The sequence below is a fragment of the Oncorhynchus tshawytscha genome, unplaced genomic scaffold (assembly GCF_018296145.1).
Source record: "Oncorhynchus tshawytscha isolate Ot180627B unplaced genomic scaffold, Otsh_v2.0 Un_contig_1231_pilon_pilon, whole genome shotgun sequence".
Classification (NCBI taxonomy): Eukaryota; Metazoa; Chordata; class Actinopteri; order Salmoniformes; family Salmonidae; genus Oncorhynchus; species Oncorhynchus tshawytscha.
This window is the reverse complement of record NW_024609748.1, coordinates 175,001-195,521: the sequence shown is the minus strand read 5'-3', so window position 1 is coordinate 195,521 and position 20,521 is coordinate 175,001. Positions and strand designations below refer to the sequence as shown.

Here is a 20,521-nt window from a genome sequence, read left to right as displayed (position 1 = left end):
TACTGGTTATGAAACACTTCCTATAGTCAATCACCAATATTACAACACTCTAGTACTGGTTATGAAACACTTCCTATAGTCAATCACCAATATTACAACACTCTAGTACTGGTTATGAAACACTTCCTATAGTCAATCACCAATATTACAACACTCTATTATTACAACTCTGTGAGCACCGGATCAGACTACAAAGTATTTAAATAAAGATGTTAACAGACTATTCAGAACATGCACATGCGTGTCTACCACAGAGACGAAACATATCAAATTGTGATAACAGTAACTAGAGGACATAGAACATAGGTAGCTGATAGAACGAGGAAAGGATAGAATGTGTTGTATGCCCTAAGATAAGTTAGGTAAACATCATGTGACGTATAAAGGTAAACCCACCAACGACGGTGAGCATGGCGCTAGCTGAGTCCTGGTCCAGGGTGGTGTTCATGACACAGGTGTAGGTTCCCTCGTCCTCCTCTGTCACTTCGTTGATGGTCAGACTGTCAGTGTCCACCAAGAACCTAAATAAAACACCACCACACAGTCAGACAATCATGCTTACAGTAACCTGTGGCGGACTGCAATAGCATCGAATAGTACCAGCGATATGCAACTGTTCAGGGAAGTCAGGAACCTATACACACAGTCAGTCAGGAAAGCAAAGGCTAGCTTTTTCAAACAGAAATTTGCATCCTGTAGCTCTAACTCCAAAAAGTTTTGGGACACTGTGAAGTCAATGGAGAACAAGGGCACCTCCTCCCAGCTGCCCACTGCAATGAGGCTAGGTAACACGGTCACCACCGATAAAAAAACATTCAATAAGCATTTCTCTACGGCTGGCCATGCTTTCCTCCTGGCTACCCCAACCCCGGACAACAGCTCCGCACCCCCGGCAGCTACTTGCACAAGCCTCCCCAGCTTCTCCTTCACCCAAATCCAGATAGCAGATGTTCTGAAAGAGCTGCAAAACCTGGACCCCTACAAATCAAGCTGGGCTAGACAATTTGGACCCTCTCTTTTTAAAATTATCCGCCGCCTTTGTTGCCACCACTATTACTAGCCTGTTCAACCTCTCTTTCGTATCATCCGAGATCCCTAAAGATTGGAAAGCTGCCGCGGTCATCCCCCTCTTCAAAGGGGGAAACACTCTAGACCCAAACTGTTATAGACCTATATCTATCCTACCCTGCCTTTCTAAAGTCTTCAAAATCCAAGTTAATATACAGATCACTGACCATTTCAAATCCCACCGTACCTTCTCTGCTGTGCAATCCGGTTTTCGAGCTGGTCACGGGGGCACCTCAGCCACGCTCAAGGTCCTAAACGATATCATAACCGCCATCGATAAAAGACAGTACTGTGCAGCTGTATTCATCGACCTGGCCAAGGCTTTCGACTCTGTCAATCACCGTATTCTTATCGGCAGACTCAATAGCCTTGGTTTCTCAAATGACTGCCGGAGCCCGGACCTCTGGCAGTCTCTATGGGGGTGCCACAGGGTTCAATTCTCGGGTCGACTCTTTTCTCTGTATATATCAACGATGTCGCTCCTGCTGCAGGTGATTCCCTGATCCATCTCTACGCAGACGACACCATTCTGTATACTTCTGGCCCTTCTTTGGACACTGTGTTAACTAACCTCCAAACAAGCTTCAATGCCATACAACACTCCTTCCGTGGCCTCCAACTGCTCTTAAACGCTAGTAAAACCAAATGCATGCTTTTCAACTGTTCGCTGCCCGCACCCGCCTGCCCGACTAGCATCACTACTCTGGACGGTTCTGACCTAGAATACGTGGACAACTACAAATACCTAGGTGTCTGGCTAGACTGTAAACTCTCCTTCCAGACTCATTTCAAACATCTCCAATCCAAAATCAAATCTAGAATCGGCTTTCTTCCAATACTCTACTCAGCAAACTGGGTGTAGTCTATCACAGTGTCATCCGTTTTGTTACCAAAGCGCCTTGTACCACCCACCACTACGACCTGTATGCTCTAGTCGGCTGGCCCTCGCTACATATTTGTCGCCAGACCCACTGGCTCCAGGTCATCTATAAGTCTATGCTAGGTAAAGCTCCGCCTTATCTCTGCTCACTGGTCACGATAATAACACCCACCCGTAGCACGCGCTCCAGCAGGTATATCTCACTGGTCATCCCCAAAGCCAACACCCCCTTTGGCCGCCTTCCCTTCCAGTTCTCTGCTGCCAATGACTGGAACGAAGTGCAAAAATCGCTGATGTTGGAGACTTTCATTTCCCTCACTGACTTTAAACATCACCTATCTGAGCATCTAACAGATCGCTGCAGCTGTACATAGTCCATCTGTAAATAGCCCACCCAATCTACCTACCTCATCCCCCATATTGTTTTTATTTACTTTGCTGCTCTTTTGCACACCAGTATCACTACTTACACACCATCATCTGCTCATCATCATCTGCTCATCTATCACTCGTGTTAATTGTAATTACTTTGCTACTATGGCCTATGTATTGCCTTACCTCCTCATGCCAATTGCACACAATGTATATAGACTTTCTTTTTTTTCTAGTGTGTTATTGACTGTACGCTTGTTTATTCCATTGTTGTTGTTTCTGTCACATTGCTTTGCTTTATCTTGGCCAGGTCGCAGTTGGAAATGGGAACTTGTTCTCAACTAGCTTACCTGGTTAAATAAAGGTGAAAAAAATAATGAAAAAACAAATCCAATCATACATTTACCAAATACATCATTTTTTCAGGCTTTTGTTCCAGCCCTGCTGTAACACACCTAATGCGGGGGGCTGAGGAGGGCCTGAGGAGGGCCTGAGGAGGGCCTGAGGGGGGCCTGAGGAGGGCCTGAGGAGGGGTTGAGGAGGGCCTGAGGAGGGGTTGAGGAGGGCCTGAGGGGGTCTGAGGGGGCCTGAGGAGGGCCTGAGGAGGGCCTGAGGAGCAGTTTGATTAGTATAATGAGGTGTGTCAGAATCAGGGAGGATGTTATCTCTCCTGGAGTAGGGTTGACCACCACTGGCCTATAGCAGACCCATATCTATAGAGAGAAGGTGTGTATAGAGGAGATGGTCTACTCTACAGTACCTCTCGTCGTCAGGCAGCTCTCCGTTGTCTTTGAGCCAGTTCATGGTGGGGATGAGGGTGGGGTCGTGTTTAACTTTACACTCAAACACGGCCTTCCTGTTCCTCTGGACCACCATGTACTCTGGCTGGGCAAGGATCCTCGTCGGCTCTGAAGGACAATACACACATATATGGTTACACTTCATATGAATACCCTCTTAATAATGCATTATAACATCTATAACTACATTCATAATGCATTATAACATCTATAACTACATTCATAATGCATTATAACATCTATAACTACATTCATAATGCATTATAAGTGTCTATAACTACATTCATAATGCATTATAAGTGTCTATAACTACATTCATGATGCATTATAAGTGTCTATAACTACATTCATGACGCATTATAAGTGTCTATAACTACATTCATAATGCATTATAACATCTATAACTACATTCATAATGCTTTATAACATGTATAACTACATTCATAATGCATTATACGTGTCTATAACTACATTCATAATGCATTATAAGTGTCTATAACTACATTCATAATGCATTATAAGTGTCTATAACTACATTCATGATGCATTATAAGTGTCTATAACTACATTCATGACGCATTATAAGTGTCTATAACTACATTCATAATGCATTATAACATCTATAACTACATTCATAATGCTTTATAACATGTATAACTACATTCATAATGCATTATACGTGTCTATAACTACATTCATAATGCATTATAAGTGCCCATAACTGCATTCATAATGCATTATATGTGTCTATAACGATATTCGTAAAGCATTATAACACCTATAAATAGATCGGGGCGTCAGGTAGCCTAGTGGTTAAGAGTTGGACTAGTAACCGGAAGGTTGCAAGATCGAATCCCCAAGCTGTCGTTTTGCCCTGAACAAGGCAGTTAACCCACTGTTCCTAGGCTGTCATTGAAAATAAGAATCTGTTCTTAACTGACTTGCCTTGTTAAATAAAGGTAAAATAAAAATTATAACATTTATAAATACATCCATAAAGCATTATAATCAGGTCATAAGCAGGCTTGTCTGACCTTTGACCTCCAAGTAGACATGGTTCTCCCTGGTTCCCAGGTTGTTGGAGGCTATACAGGTGTACTTGCCACTGTTCAGGGACTGGGCTACGTTGATCTCTAAGGTACCGTTATTATGGATCACATATGGGTCTCTATTCAGGATACTGGTCTGGCTGTCCTTAAACCTGCAGAGGAAACACTAGGTCACTGCATTAGAACACTAGGTCCCTGTGAGACTTTATGAATGTAGTTATTCATCAGCTCAGTTCTTTATGAGAAGATCATGTTGAACAGTTTGTGACTGAAGGACTTTACAGGACACTGTGTGATATTCATTAACAGCCCTCTGTTCACAATCACACTAGCCTCAGTGAACTCCATTAGGAAGTGCAGTGGTGTTAACAGAGAGGTGTGAACAGAGTGGTGTTAACAGAGTGGTGTTAACAGAGTGGTGTTAACAGAGTGGTGTTACCAGTGAGGTGTGAACAGAGTGGTGTTAACAGAGTGGTGTTACCAGTGAGGTGTGAACAGAGTGGTGTTACCAGAGTGGTGTTACCAGTGAGGTGTGAACAGAGTGGTGTTAACAGAGTGGTGTTACCAGTGAGGTGTGAACAGAGTGGTGTTAACAGAGTGGTGTTACCAGTGAGGTGTGAACAGAGTGGTGTTACCAGAGTGGTGTTACCAGTGAGGTGTGAACAGAGTGGTGTTAACAGAGTGGTGTTACCAGTGAGGTGTGAACAGAGTGGTGTTAACAGAGTGGTGTTACCAGTGAGGTGTGAACAGAGTGGTGTTACCAGAGTGGTGTTACCAGTGAGGTGTTACCAGTGAGGTGTTAACAGAGTGGTGTGAACAGAGTGGTGTTAACAGAGTGGTGTTACCAGTGAGGTGTTAACAGAGTGGTGTTAACAGAGGTGTTAACAGAGTGGTGTTAACAGAGTGGTGTTACCAGTGAGGTGTGAACAGAGTGGTGTTACCAGAGTGGAGTTACCAGTGAGGTGTGAACAGAGTGGTGTTACCAGTGAGGTGTGAATAGAGTGGTGTTACCAGAGTGGTGTTACCAGTGAGGTGTTACCAGTGAGGTGTTAACAGAGTGGTGTGAACAGAGTGGTGTTAACAGAGTGGTGTTACCAGTGAGGTGTTAACAGAGTGGTGTTAACAGAGGTGTTAACAGAGTGGTGTTAACAGAGAGGTGTTAACAAAGTGGAGTTAACAGAGTGGTGTTACCAGAGTGGTGTTAACAGAGTGGTGTTAACAGAGTGGAGTTAACAGAGAGGTGTTAACAGAGAGGTGTTAACAGAGAGGTGTTAACAGAGTGGAGTTAACAGAGAGGTGTTAACAGAGTGGTGTTAACAGAGTGGAGTTAACAAAGAGGTGTTAACAGAGAGGTGTTAATGGAGTGGAGTGAACAGAGAGGTGTTAACAGAGAGGTGTTAACAGAGTGGAGTTAACAGAGTGGTGTTAACAGAGTGGAGTTAACAGAGTGGAGTTAACAGAATGATGTTAATAACAGAGTGGTGTTAACAGAGAGGTGTTAACAGAGTGGTGTTAACAGAGTGGAGTTAACAGAGTGGAGTTAACAGAGAGGTGTTAACAGAGTGGTGTTAACAGAGTGGAGTTAACAGAGTGGAGTTAACAGAGAGGTGTTAACAGAGTGGTGTTAACAGAGTGGTGTTAACAGAGTGGTGTTAACAGAATGATGTTAATAACAGAGTGGTGTTAACAGAGTGGTGTTAACAGAATGATGTTAATAACAGAGTGGTGTTAACAGAGAGGTGTTAATAACAGAGTGGTGTTAACAGAGTGGGGTTAATAACAGAGTGGTGTTAACAGAGAGGTGTTAACAGAGTGCCCTTTACAACATCCCTAAGGGTGTCTCTTGTGAGAAAGGTTTTTGAGATTGTGGAAAAGCTACTGGGCAACCACTAGAGATGTACTATACCTACTCTATAAACAAGATGGGAGACTGACTGACTGGCTTGTGAGACTAGAGTCTGACTGACTGGCTTGTGAGACTAGAATCTGACTGACTGGCTTGTGAGACTAGAGTCTGGCTGGCTGGCTGGCTTGTGAGACTAGAGTCTGGCTGGCTGGCTTGTGAGACTAGAGTCTGGCTGGCTGACTGGCTTGTGAAACAGAGTGGCTTGTGAGACTAGAGTCTAACATAGTGGCTTTTGAGACTAGAGTCTGGCTGGCTGGCTGGCTTGTGAGACTAGAGTCTGGCTGGCTGGCTTGTGAGACTAGAGTCTGGATGACTGGCTTGTGAGACTAGAGTCTGGCTGGCTGGCTTGTGAGACTAGAGTCTGGTTGGCTGGCTGGCTTGTGAAACAGAGTGGCTTGTGAGACTAGAGTCTGACTGACTGGCTTGTGAGACTAGAGTCTGGCTGGCTGGCTTGTGAGACTAGAATCTGACTGACTGGCTTGTGAGACTAGAGTCTGGATGACTGGCTTGTGAGACTAGAGTCTGGCTGACTGGCTTGTGAGACTAGAGTCTGGCTGGCTGGCTTGTGAAACAGAGTGGCTTGTGAGACTAGAGTCTGGCTGGCTGGCTTGTGAGACTAGAATCTGACTGACTGGCTTGTGAGACTAGAGTCTGGCTGGCTGGCTTGTGAGACTAGAATCTGACTGACTGGCTTGTGAGACTAGAGTCTGGCTGACTGGCTTGTGAGACTAGAGTCTGGCTGACTGGCTTGTGAGACTAGAGTCTGGCTGACTAGCTTGTGAGAGTCTGACTGACTAGCTTGTGAGAGTCTGGCTGACTAGCTTGTGAGAGTCTGGCTGACTAGCTTGTGAGAGTCTGGCTGACTAGCTTGTGAGAGTCTGGCTGACTGGCTTGTGAGACTATAGTCTGGCTGACTGGCTTCTGAAACTTAAAGTCTGGCTGACTGGCTTGTGAAACTTAAAGTCTGGCTGACTAGCTGGCTGACTGAGAAACTCTGGCTGACTGGCTTGTGAAACTGGCTAAAGTCTGGCTGACTGGCTTGTGAAACTTAAAGTCTGGCTGACTAGCTTGTGAGAGTCTGGCTGACTGGCTTGTGAGACTAAAGTCTGGCTGACTGGCTTGTGAAACTTAAAGTCTGGCTGACTAGCTTGTGAGAGTCTGGCTGACTGGCTTGTGAGACTATAGTCTGGCTGACTGGCTTGTGAAACTTAAAGTCTGGCTGACTGGCTTGTGAAACTTAAAGTCTGGCTGACTAGCTTGTGAGAGTCTGGCTGACTGGCTTGTGAAACTTAAAGTCTGGCTGACTGGCTTGTGAAACTTAAAGTCTGGCTGACTAGCTTGTGAGAGTCTGGCTGACTGGCTTGTGAAACTTAAAGTCTGGCTGACTGGCTGAAACTTAAAGTCTGGCTGACTAGCTTGTGAGAGTCTGGCTGACTGGCTTGTGAACTATAGTCTGGCTGACTGGCTTGTGAAACTTAAAGTCTGGCTGACTGGCTTGTGAAACTTAAAGTCTGGCTGACTAGCTTGTGAGAGTCTGGCTGACTGGCTTGTGAAACTTAAAGTCTGGCTGACTGGCTTGTGAAACTTAAAGTCTGGCTGACTAGCTTGTGAGAGTCTGGCTGACTGGCTTGTGAGAGTCTGGCTGACTGGCTTGCAAGACTTAGAGCCAGATGGACTAACCATGTGATAGTTGGTATGGGCGAGCCGAACGAGGCACAGTCCAGGAAGGCAGGATTGTTGGTGATGACCTGGTACACATTGTTGGGGGGAGTCAGCACCCTTGGTGCTTCGGCTGAAAACAGAAACATATCCTATTGATAATGATTACTAAACCATAACGTCACATGAGAATGATGCAGAGAACACAAAATGCTGTCATTGGCCACCACAATGTTCAAGAGTTGTAAAGCTCAAGAGTTCAGAGTTTTTATTTGTTTATTGACTCAATATTCTGATTCTAAAAGGCAGATTCAATGGTTGTGTTTCCAGAGACTCACCAAGCACATTGACAAAAGCATTAGCCAGCAGGTAACCAAACTCATTGGAGGCGTTGCACTGGTAGACAGCGCTGGAGCCGGTCTGGACGTCGCTCAGAATCACTGTGTCGTCCTCCACCTTCCGACTCGTGTCCTTCGGAGAGTCTATCAAGGGGATCACAGGCTAGATATACAGTATGTCACACATTCAATCCTCTGCTCACTCTTCCTCCTGCACATCTGGATGTTCATACTTGAGGGGTAAAATCGTGTAGATGTGTGCTCTGCCCACATAGGGGATGAATCCTAATTTGATTGGATACTCTACTTGCGCGCAGCACCATATTTTGTGCAAATCCCTCATTGACATCAATGAATGATTTATGCAATAGTATATGAGCTCTGCTGCTATTCTACCTACATAAGTGAAACACACTGACTACACATCTCTCTGGATAAGAGCGTTTGCTAAATTACTAAAATGTAAATATACGCTTCAGTGTGCATTTCTCCAGTTAGGATTCATTCCATTGAGCCTCAGTCTGGGGTGGAAGTGGACTAGACTCACCTTTGATGGGGACTCCGTTGACGGACCAGGCGATTTGGGGCTTGGGGTCTCCACTGACTCTGCAGGTGAGGATGCCCGTCTCCTTCGGGGCCAGGATCAGGTTCCTGGGGGCACTGATCCAGAACGGAGCCGCTGGGGGGGAAGGGGGGATGAGAGTCAGAGAGAGAGAGGGACAGACCTATAGAATACCCCTTTTAAAATCCACAACACTGTAAAGGTACTAGGAGTGTTAGGAACATTTCTCCACATATTCCATCTAGTCCCAACTCTTCTTTGTGTCACAGACCTTTGACGTTGACTTTGATGGTGTGATGGGCGGAGCCTAGGCTGTTCTTGGCCGTGCAGCGGTAGTCCCCGGCGTCCGCCTCCATCACATCTGCGATCTTCAACGTCTTCTGGAAGTTGTGGAAGGACATCCGGCTGCTAGGAAGATCGCCACTCTCCTTATACCAGGACACCTCCGGAGTCGGACTAGCAGAAACAACAACAACTAAATAAATCACTTACCAATATCTGTGTATTGTCCTCTCCCATAAAGAACAGACAGACAGCTAGTCCAATGTTGTCTAGGTAACCAGCCTGATTTTGAAATAGAAGACATGATGTTGTCTTGACAAGGCAACAAAGTAGTATTGCTGAATGTCACATACAAAGATTAAACAAACCAACCTGCCCTTGTGCAAAAACAGAAGTAAAAACCTTGTTCATGCAGTGTTGTTCATGCTGTGTTGTTCATGCAGTGTTGTTCATGCTGTGTTGTTCATGCAGTGTTGTTCATGCAGTGTTGTTCATGCAGTGTTGTTCATGCAGCGTTGTTCATGCAGCGTTGTGGGCGTACTTACAGTCCTTCAGCGATACACTCTAGCTCCAGAACCCCTCCCCTCAGGGCCATCTGGGTGCTGCTCCGCCCCAGAGGAGCCATGAAGCTGGGTCGCCGCTCCCCCGATGGACTGTCTGGAGAACAGGACAGGAAACACAATCATCTCAGCACCAGAACCACACGTTCCTATACCCTGTTCACACTACTGAGCCAAGCCGAGCTGAGCCAAGCCGAGCTGAGCCAAGTTAAATAGTACTTCTATGACCTGGGTGGTGGGTAAATATAGCTGCTGGATTGTGGAAAAGGTATAACTGTCTGTAGCTAGCTGTGACCATTCAGTTCGTAGAGCCAGTAGTCCAGCACCAGCGGCATATAGACTATTATAGGATAGTAGTAATATCCCGTGCTGTTATGGACTGTGGTAGTGGATATATAATGAGTTAACTGTAGCCAGACAGGCCCTACGTTGGCCCTTTCACAGGCTGCTTCCCAAATGGCTCCCTTATCCCCATAGTGCACTATATAGGGCCACTGGTCTGAAGTAGACACACAACACCTGGAGAGACAGGCCGTCCAGTCGTCAATCTGTTGCCACGACAACCAAGGGATCTAGGATTTCTCCCTTAGTATCCTTCCTCGATATAATCATATGACAGATTTTAGCCATAAGCTAGCTACGGCTGCTATGATTCTGACATGTTTAGCCCTAAGCAAGCCCTTACTGAAAGGTCTTAGAATATCTCTTGCGGGTAAATTTACAATGAGACTAGATTGAGTGAGTAGAGCTGGGGGGAATGTGTTGTATACAACACATTGACGTGAACCGCTGATTGGATGGACAGAACACAGATTGTGTTCAATGATCTTTCCATGCGTGCCTTTTTCAGGGTCAGAGACTTACATTAAAAGAACATGGAAAGATCTAGATGAGAGAGAGAGAGAAAATACTGTATACGTCTCATGCAAGAGTTTCATCATACTAGTTCTGTATGCTGTGTGCTTCACTTTGGATTTCATCATCTAACTATTGGTTTATGTGTTGAATTTAAACTAGGAGGAGCATCCTTTTTACTATGAATAATGCTTAACCAATGGGAAGCTTATGGTTAACGTTAGTAGATGAATGCCCATTGGTTAACATTAGTAGATGAATGCCCATTGGTTAACATTAGTAGATGAATGCCCATTGGTTAACATTAGTAGATGAATGCCCATTGGTTAACATTAGTAGATGAATGCCCATTGGTTAACATTAGTAGATGAATGCCCATTGGTTAACATTAGTAGATGAATGCCCATTGGTTAACATTAGTAGATGAATGCCCATTGGTTAACATTAGTAGATGAATGCCCATTGGTTAACATTAGTAGATGAATGCCCATTGGTTAACATTAGTAGATGAATGCCCATTGGTTAACATTAGTAGATGAATGCCCATTGGTTAACATTAGTAGATGAATGCCCATTGGTTAACATTAGTAGATGAATGCCCATTGGTTAACATTAGTAGATGAATGCCCATTGGTTAACATTAGTAGATGAATGCCCATTGGTTAACATTAGTAGATGAATGCCCATTGGTTAACATTAGTAGATGAATGCCCATTGGTTAACATTAGTAGATGAATGCCCATTGGTTAACATTAGTAGATGAATGCCCATTGGTTAACATTAGTAGATGAATGCCCATTGGTTAACATTAGTAGATGAATGCCCATTGGTTAACATTAGTAGATGAATGCCCATTGGTTAACATTAGTAGATGAATGCCCATTGGTTAACATTAGTAGATGAATGCCCATTGGTTAACATTAGTAGATGAATGCCCATTGGTTAACATTAGTAGATGAATGCCCATTGGTTAACCATTAGTAGATGAATGCCCATTGGTTAACATTAGTAGATGAATGCCCATTGGTTAACATTAGTAGATGAATGCCCATTGGTTAACATTAGTAGATGAATGCCCATTGGTTAACATTAGTAGATGAATGCCCATTGGTTAACATTAGTAGATGAATGCCCATTGGTTAACATTAGTAGATGAATGCCCATCCAAAGAAAGGAACATTCATTTCAGTAAAGAAAATGGATTTGATTGGTTTCTTTTTCTTGATGGGTTTCCTACAAATGAATCCACCTTTTAGGCATTTGAAGTAAGAAGGTAAGCTAAGTTAACACAGTACAGGGTAAAGGGAGAGGATTTAGTTATGGAATGTAATTAACATTGTTTGATGTTATTTTGTTATATTATGCTATCAATGTGAATTTAGTCACACAGGATGAGGTTGGGAGTAGATGATCAGGTCAGGTATAGTCCAGGTAGGTTATACTACAGGTGTTGGAGTCAGGTGGGTCAGGTAGGTTATACTACAGGTGTTGGAGTCAGGTGGGTCAGGTATAGTCCAGGTAGGTTATACTACAGGTGTTGGAGTCAGGTGGGTCAGGTATAGTCCAGGTAGGTTATACTACAGGTGTTGGAGTCAGGTGGGTCAGATATAGTCCAGGTAGGTTATACTACAGGTGTTGGAGTCAGGTGGGTCAGGTAGGTTTATACTACAGGTGTTGGAGTCAGGTGGGTCAGGTATAGTCCAGGTAGGTTATACTGTTGGACAGGTGTTGGAGTCAGGTGGGTCAGGTAGGTTATACTACAGGTGTTGGAGTCAGGTGGGTCAGGTATAGTCCAGGTAGGTTATACTACAGGTGTTGGAGTCAGGTGGGTCAGGTAGGTTATACTACAGGTGTTGGAGTCAGGTGGGTCAGGTATAGTCCAGGTAGGTTATACTACAGGTGTTGGAGTCAGGTGGGTCAGGTATAGTCCAGGTAGGTTATACTACAGGTGTTGGAGTCAGGTGGGTCAGGTAGGTTATACTACAGGTGTTGGAGTCAGGTGGGTCAGGTATAGTCCAGGTAGGTTATACTACAGGTGTTGGAGTCAGGTGGGCCAGGTAGGTTATACTACAGGTGTTGGAGTCAGGTGGGTCAGGTATAGTCCAGGTAGGTTATACTACAGGTGTTGGAGTCAGGTGGGTCAGGTATAGTCCAGGTAGGTTATACTGCAGGTGTTGGAGTCAGGTGGGTCAGGTAGGTTATACTACAGGTGTTGGAGTCAGGTGGGTCAGGTATATTCCAGGTAGGTTATACTACAGGTGTTGGAGTCAGGTGGGTCAGGTATAGTCCAGGTAGGTTATACTACAGGTGTTGGAGTCAGGTGGGTCAGGTATAGTCCAGGTAGGTTATACTACAGGTGTTGGAGTCAGGTGGGTCAGGTATATTCCAGGTAGGTTATACTACAGGTGTTGGAGTCAGGTGGGTCAGGTATAGTCCAGGTAGGTTATACTACAGGTGTTGGAGTCAGGTGGGTCAGGTATAGTCCAGGTAGGTTATACTACAGGTGTTGGAGTCAGGTGGGTCAGGTATAGTCCAGGTAGGTTATACTACAGGTGTTGGAGTCAGGTGGGTCAGGTATATTCCAGGTAGGTTATACTACAGGTGTTGGAGTCAGGTGGGTCAGGTAGGTTATACTACAGGTGTTGGAGTCAGGTGGGTCAGGTATAGTCCAGGTAGGCTATACTACAGGTGTTGGAGTCAGGTGGGTCAGGTATAGTCCAGGTAGGTTATACTACAGGTGTTGGAGTCAGGTGGGTCAGGTAGGTTATACTACAGGTGTTGGAGTCAGGTGGGTCAGGTATAGTCCAGGTAGGTTATACTACAGGTGTTGGAGTCAGGTGGGTCAGGTATAGTCCAGGTAGGTTATACTACAGGTGTTGGAGTCAGGTGGGTCAGGTATAGTCCAGGTAGGTTATACTACAGGTGTTGGAGTCAGGTGGGTCAGGTATAGTCCAGGTAGGTTATACTACAGGTGTTGGAGTCAGGTGGGTCAGGTATATTCCAGGTAGGTTATACTACAGGTGTTGGAGTCAGGTGGGTCAGGTATATCCAGGTAGGTTATACTACAGGTGTTGGAGTCAGGTGGGTCAGGTATAGTCCAGGTAGGTTATACTACAGATGTTGGAGTCAGGTGGGTCAGGTATAGTCCAGGTAGGTTATACTACAGGTGTTGGAGTCAGGTGGGTCAGGTATAGTCCAGGTAGGTTATACTACAGGTGTTGGAGTCAGGTGGGTCAGGTAAGTTATACTACAGGTGTTGGAGTCAGGTGGGTCAGGTATAGTCCAGGTAGGTTATACTACAGGTGTTGGAGTCAGGTGGGTCAGGTATAGTCCAGGTAGGTTATACCACAGGTGTTGGAGTCAGGTAGGTCAGGTATAGTCCAGGTAGGTTATACTACAGGTGTTGGAGTCAGGTGGGTCAGGTGTAGTCCAGGTAGGTTATACTACAGGTGTTGGAGTCAGGTGGGTCAGGTGTAGTCCAGGTAGGTTATACTACAGGTGTTGGAGTCAGGTGGGTCAGGTGTAGTCCAGGTAGGTTATACTACAGGTGTTGGAGTCAGGTGGGTCAGGTAGGTTATACTACAGGTGTTGGAGTCAGGTGGGTCAGGTATAGTCCAGGTAGGTTATACTACAGGTGTTGGAGTCAGGTGGGTCAGGTCCAGGTTTATACTACAGGTGTTGGAGTCAGGTGGGTCAGGTGTAGTCCAGGTAGGTTATACTACAGGTGTTGGAGTCAGGTGGGTCAGGTATAGTCCAGGTAGGTTATACTACAGGTGTTGGAGTCAGGTGGGTCAGGTAGGTTATACTACAGGTGTTGGAGTCAGGTGGGTCAGGTATAGTCCAGGTAGGTTATACTACAGGTGTTGGAGTCAGGTGGGTCAGGTATAGTCCAGGTAGGTTATACTACAGGTGTTGGAGTCAGGTGGGTCAGGTATAGTCCAGGTAGGTTATACTACAGGTGTTGGAGTCAGGTGGGTCAGGTATAGTCCAGGTAGGTTATACTACAGGTGTTGGAGTCAGGTGAGTCAGGTATAGTCCAGGTAGGTTATACTACAGGTGTTGGAGTCAGGTGGGTCAGGTATAGTCCAGGTAGGTTAGAATAAAAGGAGGAGTTGGGATGGGGCTGGGTTCACTTTGGGATAAGGGGGTAAACCAGCACTCACCAACAAATAAATTGTTCGTATAATTGTACAAAGCTGCCACAGTTTCATTGATTGCATCCACTGTAAAAATCAATCAGAACATCATGAGCATGCAGTGCTACACAGACATCTACAGGGAACAACCAGGAGGAGATTCAGTTAGAGGTGCTACACAGACATCTACAGGGAACAACCAGGAGGAGATTCAGTTAGAGGTGCTACACAGACATCTACAGGGAACAACCAGGAGGAGATTCAGTTAGAGGTGCTACATAGACATCTACAGGGAACAACCAGGAGGAGATTCAGTTAGAGGTGCTACACAGACATCTACAGGGAACAACCAGGGGGGGAGATTCAGTTAGAGGTGCTACATAGACATCTACAGGGAACAACCAGGGGGAGATTCAGTTAGAGGTGCTACACAGACATCTACAGGGAACAACCAGGAGGAGATTCAGTTAGAGGTGCTACATAGACATCTACAGGGAACAACCAGGAGGAGATTCAGTTAGAGGTGCTACATAGACATCTACAGGGAACAACCAGGAGGAGATTCAGTTAGAGGTGCTACATAGACATCTACAGGGAACAACCAGGAGGAGATTCAGTTAGAGGTGCTACACAGACATCTACAGGGAACAACCAGGAGGAGATTCAGTTAGAGGTGCTACACAGACATCTACAGGGAACAACCAGGAGGAGATTCAGTTAGAGGTGCTACACAGACATCTACAGGGAACAACCAGGAGGAGATTCAGTTAGAGGTGCTACATAGACATCTACAGGGAACAACCAGGAGGAGATTCAGTTAGAGGTGCTACACAGACATCTACAGGGAACAACCAGGAGGAGATTCAGTTAGAGGTGCTACACAGACATCTACAGGGAACAACCAGGAGGAGATTCAGTTAGAGGTGCTACATAGACATCTACAGGGAACAACCAGGGGGAGATTCAGTTAGAGGTGCTACACAGACATCTACAGGGAACAACCAGGAGGAGATTCAGTTAGAGGTGCTACATAGACATCTACAGGGAACAACCAGGAGGAGATTCAGTTAGAGGTGCTACACAGACATCTACAGGGAACAACCAGGAGGAGATTCAGTTAGAGGTGCTACAAACAGACATCTACAGGGAACAACCAGGGGAGATTCAGTTAGAGGTGCTATACAGACATCTACAGGGAACAACCAGGAGGAGATTCAGTTAGAGGTGCTACACAGACATCTACAGGGAACAACCAGGAGGAGATTCAGTTAGAGGTGCTAATAGACATCTGCATAACAACCAGGAGGAGATTCAGTTAGAGGTGCTACACAGACATCTACAGGGAACAACCAGGGGGAGATTCAGTTAGAGGTGCTACACAGACATCTACAGGGAACGTCATCAAACAAATATCATCAAACAAATATCAACAAACAACAAACAAATATCAACAAACAAATATCAACAAACAAATATCATCAAACAACAACAACATGAAAGGACAGTTCAAAAATGCATCACACATTAGAATGATGAATATTACAAAATATAAAATTATCACTATATTAAAATATTGCATAACAAGGCAATGTGAAGATGCACAGAAACATGATAACATACAATGACCTAATGTCACGGTGTCCGCTAACACTCAGATAGGACCAGACAACTCAGGGAAGGAGGCCCCAGGGACAGCCCAGGACAAAGACCGTCTTGCCCAGGGCTCCCTTCACCTTGGCCCTAACCCTTATTTGCAGATCTGAAGGGTATCAATATGTATAAGCAGTGTAGAGGTGGAGCTTCTCCCTTACAGATCAGTAAACATCTCAGGTGTAGGAACCCACTGGGACTGGTTAAAAGCCTCTGTGCTGAGTGGGATGGACACTCAGGTGTAGGAACCCACTGGGACTGGTTAAAAGCCTCTGTGCTGAGTGGGATGGACACTCAGGTGTAGGAACCCACTGGGACTGGTTAAAAGCCTCTGTGCTGAGTGGGATGGACACTCAGGTGTAGGAACCCACTGGGACTGGTTAAAAGCCTCTGTGCTGAGTGGGATGGACACTCAGGTGTAGGAACCCACTGGGACTGGTTAAAAGCCTCTGTGCTGAGTGGGATGGACACTCAGGTGTAGGAACCCACTGGGACTGGTTAAAAGCCCTGTGCTGGGGGATGGACACTGGTGTAAACCCACTGGGACTGGTTAAAAGCCTCTGTGCTGAGTGGGATGGACACTCAGGTGTAGGAACCCACTGGGACTGGTTAAAAGCCTCTGTGCTGAGTGGGATGGACACTTACTGTCCAGGACTTTGACAGTGATGGGTTGTTTCTGCTGGATGGTCTGTGTGTGGGGGAAGCGGGCGTAACAGATGTAGTCGTTCCTGGTGTCGTCCAATAGGACGTTAGAGAAGTACAGGTCTCCGTTTAACGCCTGGGACACACGCGTGTTCTGAGGCAGGCGCTGGAAGTCTGCGAGGGAGGGGGGAAGGAGAGGAAGAGGAAGAGGATAGATGATGTATCACATAAAATATGTTACACATCAAATCAAATTTTATTTGTCACATACACATGGTTAGCAGATGTTAATGCGAGTGTAGAGAAATGCTTGTGCTTCTAGTTCCGACAATGCAGTAACAACCAACGAGTAATCTAACCTAACAATTCCACAACTACTACCTAATACACACAAGTGTAAAGGGATAAAGAATATGTACATAAAGATATATGAATGAGTGATGGTACAGAACGGCATAGGCAAGATGCAGAAGATGGTATAGAGTACTGTATATACATATGAGATGAGTTATGTAGGGTATGTAAACATAAAAGTGGCATAGTTTAAAGTGGCTAGTGATACATGTATTACATAAAGATGGCAAGATGCAGTAGATGGTATAGAGTACAGTATATACATATGAGTTGAGTAATGTAGGGTATGTAAACATTATATTTAAGTGGCTTTGTTTAAAGTGGCTAGTGATACATTTTTACATGTATGGCAGCAGCCACTCAATGTTAGTGGTGACTGTTTAACAGTCTGATGGCCTTGAGATAGAAGCTGTTTTTCAGTCTCTCGGTCCCTGCTTTGATGCACCTGTACTGACCTCGCCTTCTGGATGATAGCGGGGTGAACAGGCAGTGGCTGTATACAATTACACTAAATATGTATGCTTACTGACAACCAAAAACAGCCCCTATATAATCTCAGAACGCAGTCCGGCAATATGACTTCTAGAAGTGGACTTTACAGCGTACTGTCTGGATGTAAACCAACACACAATGTGTAGAAATATATGAAACCCCTTGAAGACTTACTGTTGTCCATCCAGAAGATGATGGGAGGGGGCAGGCCTGCAGGCGGTCCACACTGCAGCACCAGAGACACTCCCACCTGTACCATGATTGCCTCTTTCCTCTCCTTCGACCACAAGGGGGACCCTGTGTCACATAAACAGACATACAGACAGCAGTGAGGTAGGGGCCCTGTGAAAATGTTCAACAGGGAGGGAGGGGCCCTGTGTAAAATGTTCAACAGGGAGGGAGGGGCCCTGTGAAAATGTTCAACAGGGAGGGAGGGGCCCTGTGAAAATGTTCAACAGGGAGGGAGGGGCCCTGTGAAAATGTTCAACAGGGAGGGAGGGGCCCTGTGAAAATGTTCAACAGGGAGGGAGGGGCCCTGTGAAAATGTTCAACAGGGAGGGAGGGGCCCTGTGAAAATGTTCAACAGGGAGGGAGGGGCCCTGTGAAAATTTTCAACCTAGGGAGGGAGGGGCCCTGTTTAAAATGTTCAACAGGGAGGGAGGGGCCCTGTTTAAAATGTTCAACAGGGAGGGAGGGGCCCTGTTTAAAATGTTCAACAGGGAGGGAGGGGCCCTGTTTAAAATGTTCAACAGGGAGGGAGGGGCCCTGTTTAAAATGTTCAACAGGGAGGGAGGGTCCCTGTTTAAAATGTTCAACAGGGAGTTATGTCTTTAAAATATCAGAATGCTTAACTCTAATCTGTAAAGACATTGAAAAGATCTGCTGATTATAATACTTGTTCAATACAGATTCATCATCTCTTCAGGGAGAGTTTACAAAGTGGGTAGGTTTGTTATGGCTGGAATCCCAGGGTAAAAGAGTTGTACTAAGGTTGGCTAAGGTTAATAACAGTCTCAGGTTAAAGACAGTCTCAGGGTAAAGACAGGCTCAGGGTAAAGACAGGCTCAGGGTAAAGACAGTCTCAGGGTAAAGACAGTCTCAGGGTAAAGACAGTCTCAGGGTAAAGACAGTCTCAGGGTAAAGACAGTCTCAGGTTAAAGACAGTCTCAGGGTAAAGACAGGCTCAGGGTAAAGACAGGCTCAGGGTAAAGACAGTCTCAGGGTAAAGACAGTCTCAGGGTAAAGACAGTCTCAGGGTAAAGACAGGCTCAGGGTAAAGACAGGCTCAGGGTAAAGACAGTCTCAGGGTAAAGACAGGCTCAGGGTAAAGACAGTCTCAGGGTAAAGACAGGCTCAGGATAAAGACAGGCTCAGTAACAGTTGGAAATAACGGTTCTTACTCGACTGTCTGATGAAGATGTTGTTGGAAACAGCGGTCCCGTGCTCATTGCGTGCGGTACACTGGTAGATCCCCTCGTAGGCCTCAGCCTTCTCCCCACTGATGTCTATGACCAGCGTCCCTGAGCTCGGCTTCATCAACACCTTAGAGTCCTTCTCCACGTCAAAATGCGTCCCATTCCGTGTCCAGGAAAAGCTGGATGAAACATACGGGGTTAAAGTAGGCTAGAGTAGAGTAGAGTACAGTAGAATACAGTAGAGTAGAGTAGAGTAGAGTAGAGTAGAGTAGAGTAGAGTAGAGTAGAGTAGAGTAGAGTAGAGTACAGTAGAGTAGAGTAGAGTAGAGTAGAGTAGAGTACAGTAGAGTACAGTAGAGTAGAGTAGAGTACAGTACAGTAGAATACAGTAGAGTACAGTACAGTAGAGTAGAGTAGAGTAGAGTACAGTACAGTACAGTACAGTACAGTACAGTACAGTACAGTACAGTACAGTACAGTACAAAATGTAATTGACACTTCATGGAATAGGGCTAAATACTGATGACAAGTCATTGGGATTCATGTGACTCATTTGGAAACCCAATCTGAGAGTCAGTACTGTAGGTGGTGTATCTAATGGTTTAGAAACCTCCTATTGAGGGTCAATACTGTAGGTGGTGTATCTAATGGTTTAGAAACCTCCTATTGAGAGTCAGTATTGTAGGTGGTGTATCTAATGGTTTAGAAAACTCCTATTGAGAGTCAGTACTGTAGGTGGTGTATCTAATGGTTTAGAAACCTCCTATTGAGAGTCAGTACTGTAGGTGGTGTATCTAATGGTTTAGAAACCTCCTCTTGAGAGTCAGTACTGTAGGTGGTGTATCTAACGGTTTAGAAACCTCTTGTTGACAGTCAGTACTGTAGGTGGTGTATCTAATGGTTTAGAAACCTCTTGTTGACAGTCAAACCTCTTGTTGACAGTCAGTACTGTAGGTGGTGTATCTAATGGTTTAGAAACCTCTTGTTGACTGTAGTCAGTACTTGTAGGTGGTGTATCTAATGGTTTAGAAACCTCTTGTTGACAGTCAGTACTGTAGGTGGTGTATCTAACGGTTTAGAAACCTCTTGTTGACAGTCAGTACTGTAGGTGGTGTATCTAATGGTTTAGAAACCTCTTGTTGACAGTCAGTACTGTAGGTGGTGTATCTAATGGTTTAGAAACCTCTTGTTGACAGTCAGTACTGTAGGTGGTGTATCTAATGGTTTAGAAACCTCTTGTTGACAGTCAGTACTGTAGGTGGTGTATCTAACGGTTTAGAAACCTCTTGTTGACAGTCAGTACTGTAGGTGGTGTATCTAATGGTTTAGAAACCTCTTGTTGACAGTCAGTACTGTAGGTGGTGTATCTAATGGTTTAGAAACCTCTTGTTGACAGTCAGTACTGTAGGTGGTGTATCTAATGGTTTAGAAACCTCTTGTTGACAGTCAGTACTGTAGGTGGTGTATCTAATGGTTTAGAAACCTCTTGTTGACAGTCAGT

General features: G+C 45.1%; 1 protein-coding gene across 17 annotated transcripts in view; it reads right to left on the bottom strand.

Annotated features, from left to right (window-relative positions):
- Positions 1 to 20,521, bottom strand: part of LOC112214989 (neuronal cell adhesion molecule-like) — a 135,877-nt gene that overhangs the window by 21,767 nt on the left and 93,589 nt on the right. For 14 of the 17 annotated variants that reach the window (XM_042317536.1, XM_042317528.1, XM_042317527.1 and 11 more), the window contains 12 exons: positions 19,006 to 19,199; positions 17,780 to 17,902; positions 16,763 to 16,933; positions 14,495 to 14,554; positions 9,462 to 9,573; positions 8,906 to 9,090; positions 8,620 to 8,751; positions 8,073 to 8,216; positions 7,756 to 7,867; positions 4,155 to 4,321; positions 3,081 to 3,228; positions 397 to 521 (listed from right to left, as the gene is read on the bottom strand). In XM_042317536.1, the coding sequence (XP_042173470.1) occupies positions 397 to 521; positions 3,081 to 3,228; positions 4,155 to 4,321; positions 7,756 to 7,867; positions 8,073 to 8,216; positions 8,620 to 8,751; positions 8,906 to 9,090; positions 9,462 to 9,573; positions 14,495 to 14,554; positions 16,763 to 16,933; positions 17,780 to 17,902; positions 19,006 to 19,199 (1,673 nt within the window). The remainder of the gene's footprint in view (positions 1 to 396; positions 522 to 3,080; positions 3,229 to 4,154; positions 4,322 to 7,755; positions 7,868 to 8,072; positions 8,217 to 8,619; positions 8,752 to 8,905; positions 9,091 to 9,461; positions 9,574 to 14,494; positions 14,555 to 16,762; positions 16,934 to 17,779; positions 17,903 to 19,005; positions 19,200 to 20,521) is intronic. The other 3 variants (XM_042317532.1, XM_042317535.1, XM_042317541.1) reach the window with 1 other exon arrangement.